A 23952-nucleotide genomic window follows, 5' to 3' on the forward strand; every position below is an offset into this window, starting at 1 on the left:
GACTATTATTGTTCTATTTTAAAAAATAAGGGATGTTTTGACTCAAAGTCCAAACTTAAACGACTATTTTGGTTCTTTTTCATTTTTAAAGTGACTTTTAACCATTGTTACTTTGTAAGGCAAATATATAAACTTAAATGATCATATGAGGAATAAAAAATAAAGATAAATGACTTTACTTGGTAATTTGCTTAAGTTGAGTGATCATCATTGAATGATGTCTTGTAATTTTATCCAAGTACAATGATTTTATCTATTTACTCCCTCCGTTTTCCCTCTATAAAACTTTTACTGATTGCCAAGTTTGAGATTGTTATTATTACAATAAACTTGGAGTTACGAACACATGCTAACAAAGCTACTTCGTATTGTATGGTTAAAATGAACCAATTATATGTATACTTTTCTATTTATAAGTCAAATCAAGGAATAGACACTATTGGTCCTTCTTATGTTGCTTTTGTACGTAATACAATTATTGAAAGGGAAGAATTATACTGTGATTGTTATTTGAACCCATGAGGATTACAAACTGTGGTTAATCTTGAGTATTACAAACTGTGATTAATCTTGAGTACTACAAATTGTCGGCTATTTTAAAATAGTGGTAATTAGGCTTCCAATTTTGCATATCTAGGTAAAAGTTGATCCGCTTTATGTTAAAATTCCTCTGTTTTAGATTACAAAAGAAAACTACATATGAGCTTTTGGTATAATATATTAAAAAAAGGCTCAAATATGCCATCGAACTATCGAAAATGGCTCATTTATACTACTCGTCAATAGTTTGGCTTATTTATGCCATCGCCGTTACTAAAATGGCTCATTTATGCCATTGACGTTACCAAAATGGCTCATCCATGCCATTATTCATTAACACCGGTTACAATACCAGATGTGACACGTGTCGTCCAACTAGATTATGGTTGTGGGTGGTCAGGTGTATGTGTCGGATTTTTTTTTATTAATTTGGGATTTAAAATTGAGCTGGTTTATAAACGACGGGGACCTCTAATTGGAGGCCACGTGTCTTTTCTGGTATTGTAAACCAGCGTTAATGAAAAATGACATGGATGAGTCATTTTAGTAACGGCGATGGCATAAATGAGCCAAACCATTGATGAATGGCATAAATGAGTCCGTAATATATTCAACTACTTTGTTGTGGCACTAAGGCTGATCTTTTAGCATACCTACCCCAAAACCAGTGGTTCTCCCACACTTGATGCATGGAATTCAAAGCAACACCTTAGTCTCACGAATGAACATCACAATAAAAATGGTCATAACAGCAATCCAACCAGCAAAGAGCAAGAAAGCGCCATACTTGAAGTGGCAAAGCATGGCCAAGAATGTTTGAGACAGCACGAATGTGGTGGCAAAGTTCACGGAGACACTTATGCTCTGCCCAGTTGATCGAATGTTTATCGAAAATATTTCGCTTGGAATGAGCCAGCTTAGAGGACCCCATGACCAACCAAAACCAGCAGCATAGATACACATCAGGGCAAGTACTAAGGCAGCATGTTGCCTGCGAATGTGTTTGCTTCCATTTTCACCTATGAAGCTGCTAGTGTAGAAGCAATTGCTACCTTCACCGACATTAAGCCAATGATGTAATTAGCATAAGGATCTAAGCTATATATATGGACAGTAAATAGTTGTTTTGCACTACTAGTCTAATTTAACCTGTTATAGCAATCTAATTACTTATGTTCATGGTTACAAGATCAAACTTGTTGTAAGCATTTACTTGTTATATTTCCAGTTAATTAAACTTGATAATGTAAGAGAACTATGCACCACACTACATAAAAGTTAAAACTCTTTGCATACTTATATATCTGGACCCTCAATAAGACCTTAACCAGTGGAACTTCACTTAATAATGTGTGCTTTAATTTTTCAAGTTACCTTATTTGGCTTGTTGTAGAGAAAAGAGACAACTACAACCCAATACCTTTGAGTGATCTAGTTTACAAAAAATCCAGCAAATTTTGTATATTTATACTTAGATATACATATACTATACATATACAATACATATACTATACGTATAATATACATCTCAGTGTATAGGTTTTGTATATGCGGGCTACTGCCAGTAATTAAGTTTGTCCGAAGGGACACAAACGAAAGATCCTGTAGAAAAAATTTATACACGTCAGTATACAGAACTTAAACTCATCAATTAATTATTTAGGGTGAGTATTATCTTGGATTGTTTATGTGCATAACGAGTTGTGCTAGTTATATATCTAGTTAGAGCATGCACCTGGCAGATGAGCATTTATACTCCGCCTGTATGAAGAGAAATCTCTGACCAAACCGATTAACAATACCAGTAGACACAAGGATTGAACCAATATTGACTACTCCAAGAATCACAGCACTCAGTAGAGCACATGTGCATAGAATGCAATGATATTAATACCACTCATTTGCTAGAAAAATTTTATGGCAATGGACATGACCAAATGAGGCCGATGTTGTCTCTTAAAGATTGTCACAAAAGGCTCTTCCTTTGAAGCTCTTGCAATTTCACAAGACTTAATAAGATCAGCTAACTCTGCTTCGATTTCGGTGTTGCTACTGGTTCCATGAACTTTTGCCAGCGATTGCTTTGCTTGCTCCAATTTTCCTCGCTCAACTAGGCTGCTAAGTGTGTCGGAAATGAGAAGTGAGCCTATGCCCAAGTTGTGGTCATAAAATGAGATATTAGTTATGGAAGATAATGGTTCAAATCTTATCATAGATATAAAATGCAGGGCTGGCTCAAGGGCAAGGAAATTGAAGCATTTGCTTTAGGACTCAAAAGTTAAGGTCCCGTAATAAGGGATAGGTGATTTCTTTTCATACGACTAAGCTTAATGGCAGAAATACCCAATATTTGTGCTAGAGGGAGGTAGCAGGTACTTGAGAAAATAGTTGAGGTGTTCGCAAATTAACCCTGACACCACCATTATATATTTTTTTTAAAAGAATGAGAAGTGCACCTATGGTCATTGTTGTGGCTTGAACTACGGCTAGGCCGAGGGAAAGGTGCCATCCCCAGGTGAGTTTAGAGGTGCCATAGTTTATGCAATTTGTAGTAACAATGCCAAGGCCTATAAAGAATTGGAAGCCTGTGCTAAAATGCACCAGGCCATTTTGAAGGTGCCATTTCTGACAGGTATACATGAGTAGCCTTCAAATACATGCACAAATATTATGATGGAATATGGTAATTAAATATACTTCCAAACTATGTCTCCTTTGTCCCTTTACTGCTTTACATGATGATCAAACATACAGATGGTAAATACTTGTTTTAGTCAAATTAAAAAGCATGCATGTTCTTGAATCTCTTCATTTTAATGTTGAGAAATCCTTACATTAAAGTTTCAATTTTATCAGTAAGTTAATTTGAATCAAAATAATGATTTTAACTGAAATAATGACTGGCGATGTAAAAAAATTTCACACTATATCAGATTATTTGTTGTACTTACCAAAATAAGATTACTAGACTCTATGTTTTGCTACGTGGTTAGTAAAGGCGACACCAAAGCCTAGCAAAATGCGACCCAAGATGAGCATAGAAACGTTTTGAGCAGCCCCATTGATAAGAGTAGCAAAGAAAGTGCAGCCTCCTACTACGATTACGTTTCCTCGTCCTATGGCTGTCGTGAGATGACCAGCTACGAGAGACTCAAACAAGCTAGCTATATAGAGTGATAAAGTGAAGGCTGTTAAAACCTCGCTATCATATACACAATACACGTTTGCTTCAGCACCAGCAGATGCTGCCTTCTTCAGTATTGATGGGAAGAATTTTTCAAGGAATGGCTTCATTGTTGTCACTCCTCCTGATGTACAAATTAAACTGATTAAATCTCTGTATACAGCATAGACATTATGATCACGTCTTGCAAACGGTTAGTGTTTATTTCACGTATGTGAAATAGTTTTGTAACTTTAATGTTATAGTCGGTAAAGTTTTGTAAAGATATGACACTTGGGCCTAACTCAACCCCAAAAGCTAGCTCATGAGGAGAGGATTGCTATAACAAGTTCAATTGATCATACGTGAAATTAACCCTCACAATGTCCTTTTTGTTCATTTATTTATTTCTGATTTGTACATCAATCTGAAGTTCACAAACAAATGAGACAATGTCTAGCCAGTGGTTTCGATAATATCCTCGAAATTTTCTTTCCAAAAATAAATAGTATATCTTCTTTCCTTGGACATGAGAGATAGCATAATATTAGTCATTTCATCCCTGTTAATAGGCAACTCTCTATGACTCTTATAAATTCACAATTTCGGATTCACTGGCTCGAAAATAAATGCTCAGAAATTTCCTTTTTAAACTGCTTGTCGGAAAACAAAAGAGTTTTTGAGTGCATGTATAGTCTACGATTACCAGTTGTTTCAACGCCAGAAAATTGGAACTCGATCAGTCTAATAAAATGGACAATGAAAAAGAAAAGAAGTATATTTACCTAAAATTCCAATATCAAATCCGAAAATTAGGCCGCCTGATGCAGCAACAATGCTAGTGATAACAACCGCAAATGTTATATTCCTATTAAAGCAGTTATAGCTAACTTGTCCATCAATAGCCATGCCGTGAATTGCAATTTTTCCTACTCAGTTCTCAGCTACTTGAAGAGATCTAAAACAAAATATTATACTTCCAATATTGGTCTTTATATAGAGTGGCTTCACATATATGAACATAAAGTTATCCACTAAAGTAGGCACGAAATTGCCAATTAATGACGTATAGAAACAGAACATGTGTCACCTCAATAAATAAAAAGTTACAAGTCTAGACGTTTTAAACTTTGTTATAAATAGAAGTGATGAAGGAATTTACGTGAGTTTTACCTCTGTCAACTTCCTCTTTTATGTAGCAGACCAAGAGAAGGGTAGGTAAACGGAGTAAAGGCTTAATAAATTTAGCATTTTCAATTCTCCTTCTAAACATGTCCAGAGCTCTTCACCATGCTTAGTGGTCCTACAGTTGGAATATCTGGGATGAATGGGCTAAGGTTAATTATCCAATTTCTGAATGAAAAAAAAAATGATAAAAATCAGATGCGTTAAATGCTAAATAAATTTAGTTAGTACGTTGTTGAATAACAAAAGATGCACAAACGGAAAAAGTTCAGAACTGCTCGTTAAAATAGTTGTCTACTTATTATCAAACTATTCTCTTGATGTCCTTTTTTTCTAAAATTCGGTACTTAGTTTTATTGTCTTCAAGGCAGTATTTAATTTGGAGAACTCCACTTACAAACAATAGTGACTCTGTCGTCACTTGGCTTGAAGCAATTATTCCTTCCCATAAGAAATTTTCTAAAGTACCGAAATTCGCCTGTTTTGACATTTCTTGACTCAGAGGAACACAACTTAGCAAAAATTTGATTCTAAACTTTTTATGAAGTACAAAAGAAACTCGAACAAGTTTATTTCTCTAGTAACTCAAGTGAAATATCTCCAGTATTTTACAAGAGGCATCTCCGCATACATGTTTATTGAGATGTTAATATCATACATTATCCTCCCTACTTTCATCTTTAAAATATATACTATCATTTTGGCAAGCAATGCAGTGTTAATCATATTTTACAAGTGTTTACAAGTGTTTGAGATATTTCATGAGCTATAAGAATTATGGAAGGAAATCCCGCTATGACATCAGTAATTAGCAAACATGAAGCATGGTTTAATTAGCTTTTGGCACAAGGAAAATTACCTTCTACACTATACACTCAATACAATAAACCAGATAAGCACCCTGACAATACAACAATACTAGTCCCAGTAATAATTTTGGCATGGACCGTCTCATCAAAATAACTTACTTCACAACCACTTGGTTTCAAAGTTTATTACATTTTCATACAAAGACATCTCAGGGATTATATAGCTCGGCTTACATGAGTAGGCGGACGTGGATTCATTGATTATAACCTATTAGAGATGAAGTGCATTGTTGGCCTTGATTTTGGAGTTTCAAGCAAACAAGAACTTGCTAGCTTGATGATAAAAACCAAAACCTCTTTTACGCTATCTTCAAGATACGGAAGCCATTCATCTAGCAAATCGTTAAGCTGCACATGATCTCTAGTCGATGAATTTGCTAGCACAGTAATGTATTCCCCAAGATGCTTTCCTTGGATTATATCCAATGCTAATACTCCAAAGCTATAGACATCACACATTTGTGTAACCTTCATTGTATATGCAAGCTCTGGAATATTACAATTTCCAAAAGTTAGAACAATTTAAACGTGTAAATGAGATAAAAACATTGTAGAGAGTGTTTGGCTATAGTTCATGAAGTTATAAAACAAGGATAATAAATAAAGTTAGACCTTACCAGGTGCAACATAGCCATACGTTCCTGCAAGCACAGTGCAATTGGATGAGTCTGGCTTGAGAAGCTTAGCTATGCCAAAATTTGAAACACTAGCTTCATACTTAGAATCAAGCAAAACGTTACTGCTTGATATGTCTCGATGAACAATAGATGGTGAACAATCCTGGTGCAAATAAGATGAAGCATAAGCAACACCTTTGATGATATTCACCCTTTTAAGCCAATCCAATTTCTTGGACTCAACTTCATTGCTTAAAATGCTAGACAAACTCCCTCTCTCCGCATGCCCGTAAACCAACAACGAGTTTTGTGCATTCAAACAATAGCCTTAAAGGTTCACGATGTTTCGGTGCTTAATCCCAATCAATGCCCTTACTTCATTCATAAAGCTTTTGGGATGTGTATTCTCAAATAAAGAATGAAGTCTTTTCACAGCTATATTCCCTAATGATGGAAGGTTTACCTTGTAAACGCTTCCATGCCCTCCTTGCCCGATGCAAAATGTAGCATCAAACTCCTCTGTGGCGTTTAAGATATCTCTGCACAATGCCTTTCCATCTAACATGGATATTGAAATCCAACCATCATCACGTCTTTCAACGTCTCTAACTTTCCTTCTTTTATCACACATAAAGAGGACACCAATGAAAGCACATAGTAGTACTAGTGCTCCCATAACAGGAAGTACAGTGATGAGGATGAGTTTACGTCTCTTCGCCACTGACTGCTTCTTCACCACAGAAGATGGCCTTTCGCAAGGCTGGAGTCCTATTACATTGTCGTAAAGACCTTTATTGCCCTCCAATGAAGCATTGATAAAAGCTTTATTATTAGGGATTGGACCTCCCAACTCATTGTATGACAACACGACATCCTGCAAACCAGTCAAACTTTCAAGTTCTTCAGGAATGCGGCCAAAGAGGCAATTGTGGGAAAGATTTAAGCTTACCAAGCTCTTCAAATTGGCTAGATAAGGGGGTATTTCTCCAACAAGATGATTATGGCTCAAATCAAGTGCATTAAGCTGAGTTATCCTCCCTATCTCCATTGGAATTTTCTACCCAAATTTGTTGTTGCTTAGGTTCAACTGAAACAAGTGCACGTAATCCCCTAAAAATATTGGGATGGACCCATTCAGTCTATTTCCTGATGGATCAAGGGACTCTAATTTTGTCAGTGACCCAAGTTCCCCAGGTATATTGTCAAAAATGTTGTTGTTTTGCACAAAAAGATTAACCAGAGAGGTTAAATCTCCAATTTCCTTAGGAATCTACCTGACCAAATGATTCGATGAAAGATCAAGTCCTAGAAGTCCTTTGACATTTCCAATTTCCGGTGGTATGCTACCACTAATGCTATTTCTGGCTACCCGCAGATCAGTCAAATTCTTTCATTTCCCCTAATTGCTGTTGATTTCACCATGAAAATCATTGTCACTCAAATCAATGAACTGAAGCTTGGGATAGACGCCAAAAGCTTCGGACAAATTCCCAGTAAAACTGTTGTTATTAAAATGAACCCATTTAAAGCTCGAGCACTTGCTCAAGCTGCTTGGTATTAGCCCTGTCAGCTTGTTACTTTTCACCGTGAATTTCTTGAGTTTCCCACCTCGGCAAAGCTGGTTTGGCAAATGGCCTGAAAGTTGATTTTCACTCATTAGAAGCTCTGCCAAGTTATCCAAATGTACAAGTTCTTTGGGAATAGAACCAGAAAGTTTGTTGGCATAGAGATAGAGAAATTGCATGTTTCTTAAATTGCCAAAGGAAGCAGGAATTGAACCACTAAGTTGACTTTTGAATAATTCCAGATCAATGAGATTTTTCAGATTCCCCAACTCACTAGGAATAGGACGAGAAAATTGGTTAGAAAAAAAGGACAAAATTTTGAGCTCAGTTAAGTCACCTGGAGTAAATGGAATTGAACCAGTAAGTTGATTATCTGATAAATTCAGTTCATAAGGTTTTTTAGATTCGCCAACTCACTAGGAATAGGACCAGAAAATTGGTTATAGAAAAGGTGCAATATTTTGAGCTCAGTTAAGTCACCTAGAGTAAATGGAATTGTACCAGTAAGTTGATTATCTGATAAATCCAATTTAGTGAGGTTTTTCAAATTCCCCAACTCCCTAGGAATGGGACCAGAAAATTGGTTAGAGAAAAGGTGCAATAATTTGAGCTCAGTTAAGTCACCTAGAGTAAATGGAATTGAACCAGTAAGTTGATTATTTGATAAATCCAGTTTAGTGAGGTTTTTCAGATTCCCCAACTCACTAGGAATTGGACCAGTAAGTTGGTTAAAATGAAGATATAAAATTTTGAGCTCAGTTAAGTCACCTAGAGTAATTGGAATTGAACCACTAAGCTTATTACTGGATAATCCCAAATCAATGAGGTTTTTTAGATTCCCCAACTCACTAGGAATGGGACCAGAAAGTTGGTTAGAATGAAGAAACAAAATTTGAAGCTCAGTTAAGTCACCTAGAGTAATTGGAATTGAACCGGTAAGCTGATTATGGGATAATTCCAAATCACTGAGTTTTTTCAAATTCCCCAACTCACTAGGAATGGGACCAGAAAGTTGGTTAGAATGAAAATACAAAATTTGAAGCTCAGTTAAGTCACCTAGAGTAATTGGAATTGAACCGGTAAGCTGATTATGGGATAATTCCAAATCACTGAGGTTTTTCAGATTCCCCAGCTCACTAGAAATGGGACCAGAAAGCTGGTTAGAATAACGATACAAAATTTTGAGCTCAATTAAGTCACCTACAGTAATTGGAATTGAACGAGAAAGGTTGTTCATCGACAAGTCAAGATCGACAAGATTATTGAGCTTTTCAATTTTTGGTGGGATAGTGCCAGAGAGTTGGTTCAGGCTAAGATCAACATATTCAAGAAAGGGGAGAGATGAAAATGGAAAATTATAGAGTGTACCATTAACATTAGCATTTGTAATGTTCAATCCATTTACCCGATCATTAAAGCATATAACTCCATCCGGTACGGGACCATTACGACTTAGTGTCTATGAAGCCAATAAGGAAGTATCCTTGTTTTGGAAAGTTGATTTCCATTTGAGGAGAGCAGTTGCCTCCTCAGTGGAAGCAAAAGTAATTGTGAAAAGATAAAAGAGAGGAAGGAAATAAAATATTATGGGAACCATCTTGAAGGCTAAAGGATTTCAGTTGATTGTTTTGTTTTGTGAAGAACTTGTGCAGGGTATAGTTCTATATATATTGTAGTGAATCATTACAAGTCTGGCTGAGTCAATGGCATTTAATTCTCATCTTGTGAAATGCAAGTAGAATTAGAAAGACTTGGGAGTCAATGGAGTTATTGCGTCACTACCATAGAAGTAAATACAAACCGAAAGGTGGTTGGATTGGCCAAGCTTACAGTTGTAGAAATAATTACTCCATGGATATCTCTGTTCCTTGATTTGACATATAGATAATATCTTGGGAAATAATTACTACTCCATGGATATCTTTGTTCCTTAATTTGACGTATAAATAGTATAATGCATGGTAAAAATTTACCTGCATCGGGTGTTTACATCAAACTCATACAACTTAGGGTAGCTAAGCAATTTAGTAAAGTGGATGCGTACATTAATTAACTATGGTTAAGTGATGTTATTGTATATTCATACACATGACATGATTCCATTGGTTTGGTATAAACACCCGGTGTGAGTGTAAACACATATAATTGATTGGAATTAAGCATAAAACCTAAAGTACTGCACTTCTAAATCTATCTATCTATCTATCTACATCTATTTATCTATCTGTCTATCTTCATATATTAAAAGCACGAATAATTCTCGCTAAATATTGAACGACGAAAATATCCTCTAAATGTTGATCGACTTTTATTCCCTTAAAACTTTAAGTGAAGTTGGGATAAAATTGTAACTACCGTTGATATATTGAATTTCTAATAAATTAGTAATATTTAGAATTGGAAGTGATCAGTTATGATTCCCTGTCATCCAATTCGGATCCCTATCATGCAAAATGTATAAAATCCTACTTGAATTAGAAGGACACATCTTTAAAAAGAAGGAACTGATCGTGTCCTAATCATAAGTGATCGTGTCCTAATCATATGATTCTACCATTATTTACTTTAATTTTAACATACATTAATAGACTATTTTGGTAAAAAAAGAATAGCATTAGAGTTCTAATTGTAATTAAAGACTACCTCTGAAATTAATATATGTTCTCCACATTTGTTGTTGCTTGGTGTAAACTTAGTCTAAATATAATAGTATTGAATATTAATAATCAACAACAACAAGAAGCCCAGTATAATCCAACCATGTGTTTGTGAAAAGGGTAGAGCGTATACCATAACCCCCACCTTAAAAAGGTGTAAATTTGTTTCGAAAGACCCTCGGCTCAGAGAGGAAAACAAGACAAAAGGTCGATAGGGCCAAGCATACCGAAAAACAATATGAAAACAAGGAATAACAAAAGCGAGAAAGTCATAAAAGAAATCGATCGGAAAGAAAGATCATTAACTACTATAGATAAATAGGATAAACAAAGTACACGACCCAACAAATATAAACGACATTTTGCGAAATCAAATGGCAATAAACAAATGAGCAAAACTCAACTCCTATGGTGAAAGGATAAGCCACCTTGTAACAATTTCCTGGAGGTCAAGTATATAAACTCTTAATATCTACGTAGCTCGTATCCTCGGGTGTTAAAGTTACGGGAGCCATATTCTGTCCTAATCACCTCTCCCCAATAGGCTTCTTGAGGCCTCCTCAAAAGCACTCATGAAAACCGAGATAGCACAACCTCTCACATGTGTTGGCTATCAAATCTCATGTCTCTCTTGATTATTATGCCCAAACCATGATACGTCATTTCCCTTAAATCTTGTCCTCCATTTAATGCGGAACACACTCCCGACCTTGTCTCGAATATCTTCATTCCTAATTCTATCCCTCGTAGTGTGCCCACACATCCACACCTTCATTATGCATCGTTTCCTCTCCTTTCATCTTAAGAACGTGACATCTTTATATTAATATTAAAATGAGAGGGGGATTGAAGAACATTTTGACCATTTTAATATTACTTGCCTTTATGTTTTGTTGGCACTTTCTTATCACATAGCACTCACGGAGGCAGCCTCCGTTTCATCCACCATTCACGTTAGGAGCATTATTTCGTAATATCCCTCATTTGAGTAAATGGATGAATGTGGACATTTGAAATTATATTAAAAAGTCAAACCTTACTCTTTCGGCCTAGCGACCATAATAGAACACACACTCCAAGTATTTCTCCCATTGGTCTTCAATTTAAATCCTTTAGTCTCCGAATATGGCCATTGTGCCTTTTGAAAATTATCTTAACTCCCATTATCAGTCTTGTCAATCGCCATATTCTCATCCGGTTTATTACACCACTCTCCCTTGTTTTCATCAATTCATCCATCACAAGGATGATTTTCGTAGCTATAAATAGTTAGTCATTCTTTCATTGTGGGGGAGAGTGCTCATCTCCTCCTAGAATTCGTTGAAAAAGTCTTAGCTCCATAAACATGAGTTTATTTCTAATGTTGAAGGAAGGTGTTCTTTTGTGGAGCTCTCCATGGACCTCTCTTGGCATCTTGTCTAGATTTTTTGAGTTATACTATGTGCAAGTCCCTCTTCCGCTCCCTATCTTGCTCCACCATCTCTCAAATATGAATGGCTTCGTAGTCGAGCGCCCGGATGAATCCGGTAGGCTTGAATCTCTACGAAATGAGATACACTCTCCTCACCCTCATTTCTACCATTTTGTTCATTTCATTGTAATTTTCAACCGATAATTTGTGTTGTTGCGGCACTAATGTCTCCTTGTTCGTACATGGGAATCATTGTACTCCAATCCATTCTTCCGGCATCTTAATGATGTTTGAAAATGACATTAAACAACCCGATCGGGGTACTCCAAGCCTACCACTCGCCAAATTTTTCCATATCTACTTATAATAATTAGCTGACTTCCCTAATCCTACGGATATATATTCACCTCATCGAAATATAAAAACCAAAGTCGCGACGTTCTTCAAAGTGCTCCAAGTCTCCCAACACAATGTCTCTCACTCCTCTAATTGTACAAATTATAAAGTAATTAAATAAGATATATAAATTACACAACGTACTAACACTTACGAGTCCTCGTCCTTGATGTCTTTTTCTTCTCCAGTCACGTGCCTTCCTCTCTCTCTCCTTGGCGAGCTTAAATAGCTTCTTATCCCCACCTCTGTCCTCTAGTTCTGCATAAAGGCGTTATGTCACGCCCCGAACCATGGCCTGAGCGAAACATGGCACTCGGTGCCATACTGCATGTGACCGAGCGAACCACGTGGCTTGCTGAATCATCATGAGGCATACATGAGCGAAAATATAGCATGAACGTGATGAGCTTTTATAAAACATGAGATGTCATAATAATTTAATGAAATACTTGTTTAAATCATGAATGCGAAATAACATGAATGAGCCAAAATGGCTATACACTCCAATGTCGGACATAACATAAGCTTGTCTAGTCTATGAAACCTCTATCATGAGTCCCGATCGAAAACATACTTATTGGGACAAGGCCCCCAGTATACCTTAGATGCATAACTAATCATAAAACAAAAGTTAACTAAACCCCGAATGAGGTGGGGCTCACCAATAAGCTGATACGAGCAAATCCTACTGAGCAGATGCGGCGTCCTGTAAATACGTACCTGCATCGTGAAATGCAGGCCCCCGGGCAGTAAAAGGGGACGTCAGCACATTGAATGTACTGGTATGTAAAGCAACTGAATGAAATAACATGGGACATAAAGTAATAAAGATAAGAACTGAACGTGAAACTGAAACCTGGTTATGAGCATGAACATGAATACATATATATATATATATATATATAGCATGAGTAAAAATATCATAAGTAGGGAGAGCAATAACTTATAACCGATCCATGGTATCACCACGTGGTGCTTGCGTCCCGCCGCGACCGAACACTCAGTCATTTCCAGGGAACATGAGATTTAATAAAAATATGAAAGGATCCATTCATTATGAGAGATCGTCCGGGACATGGGTGGAGCGATCCTCATCCTACGGTGGCTACGTAGTTTCAGGCTATCTGAAGCCTTCCTCGGTAATTAAAACAACTCCCAAAAACTTGAACATGTAAAATAAGTGGCACTTGCTGTCTTGAAATCATGATTCATGAATATAACTTGCTTGTATATGGATTTCATGAATCATAACTTGCTTATCTTGACATGGTTTCATGAAATAACTTGTAAAACATGTATAGTATTTTCTTGAAAATAGCATAATATATCATAAATAAGCATTTTTAGCATGCATGAACCCATGGAATGAGATATATGGGTTTTCATGAATTACGGACGGATTCTCAATAATCATAAAGAAATATTAAGAACTCAATGATAGAATTATAACAATTCATACATAGTATAATCATGGACTTGGACCTAGGGTTATCATGAGCATGGTATAGAAATTCTAGTTTTAGTAGAGAATCATAATTTATGGATTATGAGGCGTGGGGAAGAAACAATGATATTCCCACACGTAGATAGTAACTCTACATACCTTAGTCGCTCCAAAACTTGAATTAAAGGCTTGAGCTTTGAAGAAGATTTCCAAAATCTTGAATTCTTGAACCTTGAGATGGGTTTTCTTGAAAACCCTAGTTTAGGAATGATGATTTCTTGTTTAGATTAATAGATTATATGTTAGAATTGAGTTGGAATAATTAGAGTAGGCTTACCTTGGTGTTCTTGATGATGGGAGAGGGTAGGAGGTCGTTCTAGGGCTTGAAGGAATGAAAAATAATGATTAGAACTGATATGGACGAATATACACTGTTCGGAAAAATTAGATTTTCGGCCAAGCCGTATTAAATACTGGCCATATTTTGAAATACTGGCCGTATTTTGAAATACGGTCCGTATTTTGAAATACGGTCCGTATTTTGACATATGGACTGCAATGCCCATAATATCTTGAAAAGGTATTTCAATGGCCATAACTCTTTGCACAAATGTCCAAATACGTTTGACCCCGGGATGTATAAAATACCGTCCGTATTTAACAATGCTCTACAACTTTCATCAAGGAAGTTTTTCCCAAATTCCAAATACGTTTTGAAATACGGGCCGTATTTTGAAATACAGTCCGTATTCAACAATGTAACCTTCAAGTGTCAAATTCCAGAATGCTTAGAAATCCTTGGTAACGGTTTACGACTTGATTTACGGGCCGTATACTGAAATACGGTCACTGTTCATGGGCGTAAACCCCCGTCTTACATCTGAACAGGAAAATTTCAATTCCCACATTCCTTATCTGATTTTCCAAGTCTAGGATCATGGTTAAAGCTTAGGTCAAAGATACGGGGTGTTACAATATCTCCCCCTTGGGATCATTCATCCTCAAATGATGGGTCATGGTTAATAACATGGCTGGACATGGCTTGAATACATGAACATGAAAGAAACATGACGTAAAACGTAAGAGCTTGACATGGTTACGTGGGAACATGGTCATGGATCATGCGAACTAATACGTGATTACATGGAAACATATACATGGGAACATGAAATAGTAAGCGCCACATAAATGAGGATCATGAAACATTTGTCCTCGATTTATGACTAGTGGTTAAGAATCGCTACTAACTCTGGAATCTATAAAATTTATGGCAGGACTTCCTTCATAATTCGGACCCTCACGACATTTTTCAAATGCTTGTCAGCTAACTAAAGTACCAACACAAAACTCACGTAGTATCTTAATACGCATGATGTGACATAACGCGATTACTGCATCTTGTATGTAGCTAACATAAATACTGAGCTGGCTTGAATACACGGATATTGGCTGAATGATTACATGATTACTATACACGTGGTTTGGAAGAAAATGCGTAGGCATGAATGACATGAGTATCCGAAATAGGCACGAACATGACATGATTATCGGTCATGAGACACATGACGTGGGACATAAATACATGAAAATCGGATGACATGAATACATGAGTGCTAAATCGTCATGAGATACGAATACGTGTAAACATGGATATCGTAACATGGGATCTGAATGTCGAAAACATGATTGTTACAACATGAGGGTTGAATACTAAGCGCGGGTAGGATTTGGATACTTAGAGACTTGCTCATAGATGTTCGGATGTCACCATGGTAATATGAGATAGGAGTATGACTTAGGCTTTGAATGTAAGTACAACTCGATGCGAATGCGACCAACTTGAGTTGTATAACAAGAATATGATCCTAACATAGGCGTTCATAAATCTCTAGCATAGGCATGACATGAATACGTCGAATCTGAGTAGAATACTCCTGAGATAAGTACTACAGGGTATACAAAAATATATCCATTTGAATATAGGAATGCACCTTACTTCTGATTATCTTGCTAGCTGTTAATCATAATTATGAATACCTTAGATCATCTTGCTCATTCTCGTGAGCGAATTATAGAGGACTGAGAGAAAATGAATTATTGGTACTATTCATATAAGATACTTTACTTTAGAGAACAGACATGACATGGTGCATTGTACATGGAGGACGTAACGTGGAACATGCGTGCGTGATTCATATATAACATTATTCATGACGGCATGGGACCATGAAACGTGAATAGCATGACATAGGGCATGAGACCATGAAAAATATAGCATTTATATGAGTACCTACATACCATGGCGTATGGACATGGTTCATAGTTTTACTGAGTTCATGAGTATTGAAGTAAGACTAAGGCATAAGTAGAAAGTCATCTTGAACTTAAACAGGGCATAAGTACTTCGGAAAAGAAAATGGCATCCTTTGTGCCAAGCTACGAGCTGCTTTAAAACAGTAACCAGAGGAACATAAGCATGAGTTACGTAGAATCGTGGGTAGGACATCCATCTTGACTTACCCTTATCATTACCTACCAACTCCACTGTTATGCTATTTCTATATGTGGATGCTCAAAGAAGTCGGTCGTGGGCACAAGTACGTGAGAACGTAGGTAGCATATCTTTGGAGTTGAAATAAGTCATTTACCTAAGGCATTTTTCCCTTGTTCGAAGGACCGGTGGGCATTCCATAGGATTCTTAGTCTTTAAACTATTGTGTTACCTTCTCCTCAATCATTATCAAAATCAACATCATATTCGGAAAGCACTTAGAAGCTAGAACGTGGTCATGGGTATAAAAGCACGATAGATACGTGAGACATGAATGCGGTCTTTAACCTTGGTCATGAGTACAACCTGATCTGAGAAACATGAAAGAACATTCCCTCGCATAGCTTACTATCGTATGAAGTCCTAATTCTCGTATCTTAAACGTGGAGTGTAAAGCTTCTAACATGGGCATGATATGAGTACGAAAGGCATGAGTAGAGTACGTCTGTGCATTAGTACTACATAGTACATGAATTACTCTGGAATTGGAAACGTTATACCCTTAAAACCCGCTATTCGCTCTAGAACTTTATCTTATAACATAATTACCTAGTACTTGATCTCAACGGGCATGACTAAAATTGCATTCTACACACCTTATCTTGGCTATATGAAATTGTGATCCTCTGCCATAATCTCCTTAAACTATCCACTTACAAAACACATAATCTATATCAGCACCTTATCGCACGATCTCCCCCTTAGTTCAAAAGCTGACGTTTAAAGCCTGTGGATCTCTCGAGTTAGCAGTAAGTAGTCATCTAGTGGTTCTGCTAATTTCCTCTAACATACTGAGGACTCATTTCTTTGGCTTACTTCAAGCAATTCTTACTTACTGGGAAAACTGGATTACTTAAATGAACGGGTTTCTAATGTACATAGCTGGCATACTAGCTTTGTCAGTCTTGAGGAAAACTCTTTTCTGATAACCCTTAAAGGCTCTTCTTCTGTAGCTTACTCTCTTTTTGCTTAGATGATTTTCTTCTTTCACCAATTTCTATACCTCAAATTTAACTTAAACCCTTTAGGTTCCAACACGCTTTCGGTGTATTCAGACAGTTACCTTAGTAGTGCTAACTTGACTAAGTAGCTCAAATCGTACTTCTACTAACTCTGCTGAAATTTCTAATTCACTATGTCTATTCAAACTTACTCACTATGCTTCTCTTAACCACTTGCTAGCATCATATTCTCTAATTCTTCTCTGAGTACTAAAGTGAAGCATAAGGTTATTTCTAACTTTTCTTCCTTATCTGACTCTATTCTGGGGTTGTATACTATCTTTTCTGAATTATGGACATGGATCACACTTAGGGAAATTTCATCTGTCTAAAAAACAGGAATTGGAATAACTAACCCCAAACTCCCTATACACTTTCAAAATTATATCATACTATACACATCGGGATAAATACTTATTCACATAACCTAAGAGGGAATTGTCATATCTTTTATCTCATACTAATATAAAGCTTCTTGTAGTAACTCACTAACATCATACTCTCTAGAGTCCGATCTCAATAGGCTTAAATAAATTAAAACTAACCTACAAAAAAAAATTCAATATCGTATCGTTCATGGTTTTCTTATCGCAGTCAGTCCCTTCCTAGTCATGTACATATATATATATATATATATATATATATATATATATCCTTGAAAAAGTCTAGACTTTCTAGTATTACAGGTGGTTGGCTCTTAGGCTATTTCCTGCTTAAAACTACCATGAACAATTTATTCCTGCTACAGTTGACTTCCTAACATGTTACCTTGCAGGGTCTTAAATCTGGACTATCAACTGCACAATAACCACATAAGACATAATAAATCTAGGGGATAATATCTCATATGTGACAAAGAGGTAAAATTATTGGCATACCTATGACATATGTGACGGCACATTGGAGTCCTGGCGACCTACCATATCATGATAACGTGCTTGATCCCCACTTAATCCTAATACTCCATCCCTATCATTACCTTGGTCTGCTAGTGTTCGAGTACTACGAGCTGCGAAAGGTGTTGTTGAATTGGCTATGCACAGTGCAGGGGAACGAATTACACCACCATTCTTAGTGTTACTATTGTACTTGATCATGGCATTCTTTTTGCACGTGGCCTTGGAGACCACAATTATAACACACATCCGAACCCATCCTACACACTCCTGCATGTCTTTTTCCACACCTACTGCAAATGGGGTGCGAAAAACCTTTGTTATCATGTTTCACTTGTGGGCAATCTCTCAGATACTGACCACCGTCGGCACACCCAAAACATCTGCCCCGTAGCGACACACCCCTTGATGCCTCTTATTGCACTTGCAACAAATAGGATTATGAAAACCCCTCTTCCTCACTTTGGTCTGAGCTGGGACATTAGTGGTACTTGAAGCAGGTCCTGATGACCTACAGTCGCAGAATTGAAAAATTAGAACTCTCGGAGTCTGAGAGTTCGTCTCTGGGGTCGCATCAATGGTAGCCCTCGGCTCAAAGTTGCCTTTCTCTTAGTAGACATTTTACGAAAGAATGCAATGTGCACGAGTCAGAATAACTCCTGATAACTCTATCTGAAAGCAACACATCGATAATGATTAGTTTCACGTCTTCCTCATCCATTGAGACTAGGCGTATTTAGTAGAATGGGAAACAACACATGAGTTCGAGTGATTTCTGAGAACACAGCTCTATTGCACGATCTAGAGTTGAAAGAAGTGAGACAATCTTAAATGTCTTGGTGGTCAGCGTTTATATGTGTGGCGCGCACACACATATAAAAGTGACCCGGACACGGTTTCATAGACTCCCTACGACACTTGAACCTAGGCTCGATACCAAGTTTTGTCGTACCCCGAACCATGGCACAGGGCGAAACACGGCACTCGGTGCCATACTTGCATGTGACCGAGCGAACCACGTGGCTTAATAATCATCATGAGGCATACATGAGCGGAAATATAGCATGAACGTGATGAGCTTTTATAAAACATGAGATGTCATAATAATTTAATGAAATACTCATTTAAATCATGAATGCAGAAATAACATGAATGAGCCAAAATGGCTATACGACTCCGAATGTCGGACATAACATAACTGACTTGTCTAGTCTATGAAACCTCTATCATGAGTCTGACTGGAAAACATACTTACTGGGACAAGGCCCCAAAGATACCTTAGATGCATAACTAATCATAAAACAAAAGTTAACTAAACCCCGAATGAGGTGGGGCTCACCAATAAGCTGATACGAGCAAATCCTACTGAGCAGATGCGGCGTCCTGTAAATACGTACCTGCATCGTGAAATGCAGGCCCCCGGGCAGTAAAAGGGGACGTCGACACATTGAATGTCTTGGTATGTAAAAAACCCGAATGAAATAACATGGGACATAAAGTAATAAAGATAAGAACTGAACGTGAAAGTGAAACCTGGTTATGAGCATGAACATGAATACATATATAATATAAAGCATGAGTAAAAATATCATAAGTAGGGAGAGCAATAACTTATAACCGATCCATGGTCTGGTGCTTGCGTCCCGCTTCGACGTAACACTCGTCCTTGCCGAGAACATGAGATTTAATAAAAATATAAAAGGATCCATTCATTATGAGAGATCGTCCGGGATATGGGTGGAGCGATCCTCATCCTACGGTGGCTACGTAGTTTCAGGCTATCTGAAGCCTTCCTCGGTAATTAAAACAACTCTCAAAAACTTGAACATGTAAAATAAGTGGCACTTCTTTGTCCACGGTTTTCATGAATATAACTTGCTTGTATATGGATATCATGAATCATAGCTTACTTGCATGAACTTGTAAAACATGTATAGTATTTTCTTGAAAATAGCATAATATATCATAAACTAGCATGCATGAACCCATGGAATGAGATATATGGGTTTTCATGAATTACGGACGGATTCTCAATAATCATAAAGAAATATTAAGAACTCAATGATGGAATTATAACAATTCATACATAGTATAATCATGGACTTGGACCTAGGGTTATCATGAGCATGGTATAGAAATCCTAGTTTTAGTAGAGAATCATAATTTATGGATTATGAGGCATGGGGAAGAAACAATGATATTCCCACACGTAGATAGTAACTCTACATACCTTAGTCGCTCCAAAACTTGAATTAAAGGCTTGAGCTTTGAAGAAGATTTCCAAAATCTTGAATTCTTGAACCTTGAGATGGGTTTTCTTGAAAACCCTAGTTTAGGAATGATGATTTCTTGTTTAGATTAATAGATTATATGTTAGAATTGAGTTGGAATAATTAGAGTAGGCTTACCTTGGTGTTCTTGATGATGGAGAGGTAGGAGGTCGTTCTAGGGCTTGAAGGAATGAAAAATAATGATTAGAACTGATATGGACGAATATATACTGTTACGAAAAATTAGATTTTCAGCGATTAAATGCCGTATTTTGAAATACGGGCCGTATTTTGACATATGGACTACCTTTGCGTCTCTTCGATCAAATGGCCATAACTCTTTGCACAAATGTCCGTTTGACCCCCATAATATACCGTTGGAAAGGTACTTCAATGCTCTACAACTTTCATCAAGGAAGTTTTTCCCAAATTCCAAATATGTTTTGAAATACGGGCCGTATTTTGAAATACGGTCCGTATTTAACAATGTAACCTTCAAGTGTCAAATTCCAGAATGCTCAGAAATCCTTGGTAACGGTTTACGACTTGATTTACGACCCGTAAACTAAAATACGGTCACTGTTCATGGGCGTAAACCCCCATCTTACAACTGAACAGGAAAATTCCAATTCCCACATTCCTTATCTGATTTTCCAAGTCTAGGATCATGGTTAAAGCTTAGGTCAAAGATACGGGGTGTTACACGTTCAAAGGCTTCTGTTTTAGCCGCCGAAACTGCCAACTTCGCCTCCTTTCTCGCCATCTTATACTTTTCCCGGTTCGTCCGCTTCTCTTCATCATCCTTGCTATCTACCAACTTCACATATGCATGCTTCTTTGCTTCCTTCCCTTGGACTTCTCCATTCCACCACCAATCCCCGGTGCCCATCACGGCGGCCTCGAGACCCCTAATATCTCTCTGTTCCCTAATGCAACCGGCCGTCCTATCCCACATACTCGCCGCATCCCCCTACTATCCCACGCTCCCATAGCCATCAACTTCTCCCCCATCTCTAGGGCACTAGCCGGAGTCAAACTCCCCCACCTAATCCTCGGTCGGTCATCCATGGCCCTCTTCTTCTTCCTCCTTTTTATCTCCAAATCCATCACCCGTAGCTTATGTTGGGTTGTAAGATTCTCACTCGGTATGACCTTGCAGTCCTTACAGAGGCCTTTATCATCTTTTCTAAGAAGCAAAAAGTCTATTTGCGTCGCAGCCACCGAGGTACGAAAGGTTACCAAGTGCTCCTCCGTCTTCGGAAAACTCGAGTTGGCTACCACCAATCCAAAAGCTTTTGCGAAATTCAGGAGTGAAACTCCTCCACCATTCCTGTCCCCGAAGCCAAATCCACCATGCACCTCGTCATAACCCCTCGAAACAGACCCAATGTGCCCATTGAAATCTCCTTCTATGAATAACTTCGCAGGGCGGTATACTTACCACCACTTCGTCCAAGTCCTCCCAAAAGCGCCTTTTTACCTCCCTCGTCCAAACCCACTTGCGCGCGTAGACTAATAATGTTCAAGGTGAACCCTCCAACGACTAACTTAATCGCCATCATCCTATCATTGATCCTCCTAACCGCTACCACCTGGTCTCTAAGCTCACTATCTACTAAGATCCCTACCCCATTCCTATACCTCGACTTGCCCGAGCACCAAAGCTTGTACCCGTCTACATCCTTAGCTTTAGGTCCTACCCATTTAGTCTCTTGGACACAAGCTAAATTAATCCTCCTCTTCTTAAGAATCTTAACTAACTCTATGGACTTTCCCGATAAAGTCCCAATATTCCAAGACCCTACTCTCAACCTGAAGCTCCTCAACCCCCTTAGCCCCCCCAACCCTAGCCCCCGATCCCAACCGAGAACATGACCCTAGTCTACCATCCCTCGCCAAAGCTAGTAAAGCAAATATACGCTAGTGAAAGGTTAATCTAAGACAAACGAAGGATCAATAATAAAGCACAAGATAGCAATATTCTATAAGCAGTGAAATAGGTATTCAATTAGGCGGAGCAAGCAAAATTTATAAGGCTAAAAGACATGAAATGGGCTATTGGAGGTACCGACTCCAAGTAAATAAAACCTGTTCACCACCGAGAAAAGAGAAATCTCTGTTTGCTGTTCTCTACCGGGAATACTGTTCGCAGGCCGGAATGACTGTTCACCGGCCGGAATCACTGTTCATCATCGGCAAACTCGAGTACCTGTGCAGAACCTGCCCGGAAACCTACTGGTGGAGGGTTTCCGGTCACAGTGTAGAAGGGAAAGGAAAAGAGAAAGAAAAAAACAAAAAAGGAAGAAGGAAAGAAAGAAAGAGAAGAGAGAACGGAGGAGAGAGAGAGATCCGGCCGGGTCGCATATGCATATTAATAATCAATTACTATAATTTTGTAATATTGAAATATGCATATGCATATGTACGCTAGAGACCTACAGGTATGGGAGTTATGGTTTTGCTAAACAACTTGGAATGTTCCACTTTGATGAAGTTTGTATTTTGGTGAAATTATTCTTTTTATTCATTTGTACTAGTTTTAGCGAATGTGCGTTACACATGTCAATAAATTCAAAATTCTAAAAGAACAAATTGTCTAAATAACAACGAATGTCAAAATAGATGCAATATTCATTTAAATAACAAAATATTGTTATTACATACATCCAAATGTTACATTTGATCCATCTAATGTAATATCTCTTTATAACTATAATTAGATTGCATTGTGTTCAAAGTAAAAACATAATATTTTTAAAATTTCAAAATGTAAATGAAATAAGATTAAAAACATTTTTTTTTCATAGTTATTCACAAACGTGGACTTTACCAAATGATGTGATATTCATGTTCTACTATTTGTAGAGAGAAAAAGAGCCCTGCGCCTAAAATAAATGGAAAATGATCAAGATTTTGACCTCTACAAAATAATGTGTTCTAGGCTTATTTACAGTTTACAAATATGCTATATTATCTCCGTTCACTTTTACTTGTCCATTATTCTAAAATACATTTTCACTTTTAGCATATCAAGAGAAGACAATTTTTTCCCTGTTTTATCCATAGTATTAGTTACTCATTTCAGATCATTTTTCAAGTCCATTAAACATATTCACCAATTAATATGGTTGTCATGGTAAATTATAAACTTCATTTATTGTTTCTTAAGGAATGTACAAAGTCCATAGTGGACAAGTAAAAGTGAACGGAGGGAGTAATTTAAAAAAGGAAGGATTCAATGCATAAAATCTAGTTTATTTTGAAGTCGTAAATACTGAGAAAATACAAAAGGATTTAATGCTCAAATTTAGATGATTTAAAACTCCTAGATATTAGGAAAAAGTTAAATGAAAATTTTGTCAATGTAAAATTTATTTTTAACATGGA

General features: G+C 37.2%; 3 protein-coding genes and 1 pseudogene across 3 annotated transcripts; all 4 read right to left on the minus strand.

Annotated features, from left to right (window-relative positions):
* Positions 1-1150: 1150 nt before the first annotated feature.
* On the minus strand, positions 1151-4612 carry LOC132035390 (sugar transport protein 5-like; annotated as a pseudogene).
* Positions 4613-5958: 1346 nt separating this feature from the next.
* LOC132034861 (MDIS1-interacting receptor like kinase 2-like) lies at positions 5959-7422 on the minus strand. The gene is made up of 3 exons (XM_059425205.1): positions 6838-7422; positions 6375-6537; positions 5959-6245 (listed from the first exon to the last, which is right to left on the minus strand). Exons 1-3 carry the CDS (start codon positions 7420-7422, stop codon positions 5959-5961), a joined length of 1035 nt encoding a protein of 344 aa, XP_059281188.1.
* An 899-nt stretch (positions 7423-8321) lies between these two features.
* On the minus strand, positions 8322-21454 carry LOC132034862 (probable leucine-rich repeat receptor-like protein kinase At1g35710). The gene is made up of 5 exons (XM_059425206.1): positions 21269-21454; positions 18921-18967; positions 18670-18806; positions 18320-18588; positions 8322-9398 (listed from the first exon to the last, which is right to left on the minus strand). Exons 1-5 carry the CDS (start codon positions 21452-21454, stop codon positions 8322-8324), a joined length of 1716 nt encoding a protein of 571 aa, XP_059281189.1.
* LOC132034863 (uncharacterized) lies at positions 21454-22124 on the minus strand. Its single transcript, XM_059425207.1, has 2 exons — positions 22046-22124; positions 21454-21974 (listed from the first exon to the last, which is right to left on the minus strand). The coding sequence occupies exons 1-2, from the start codon at positions 22122-22124 to the stop codon at positions 21454-21456; spliced, it is 600 nt and encodes a 199-aa protein (XP_059281190.1).
* Between the last annotated feature and the right edge of the window lie 1828 nt (positions 22125-23952).

The sequence above is a fragment of the Lycium ferocissimum genome, chromosome 10 (assembly GCF_029784015.1).
Source record: "Lycium ferocissimum isolate CSIRO_LF1 chromosome 10, AGI_CSIRO_Lferr_CH_V1, whole genome shotgun sequence".
NCBI classification, from domain to species: domain Eukaryota; kingdom Viridiplantae; phylum Streptophyta; class Magnoliopsida; order Solanales; family Solanaceae; genus Lycium; species Lycium ferocissimum.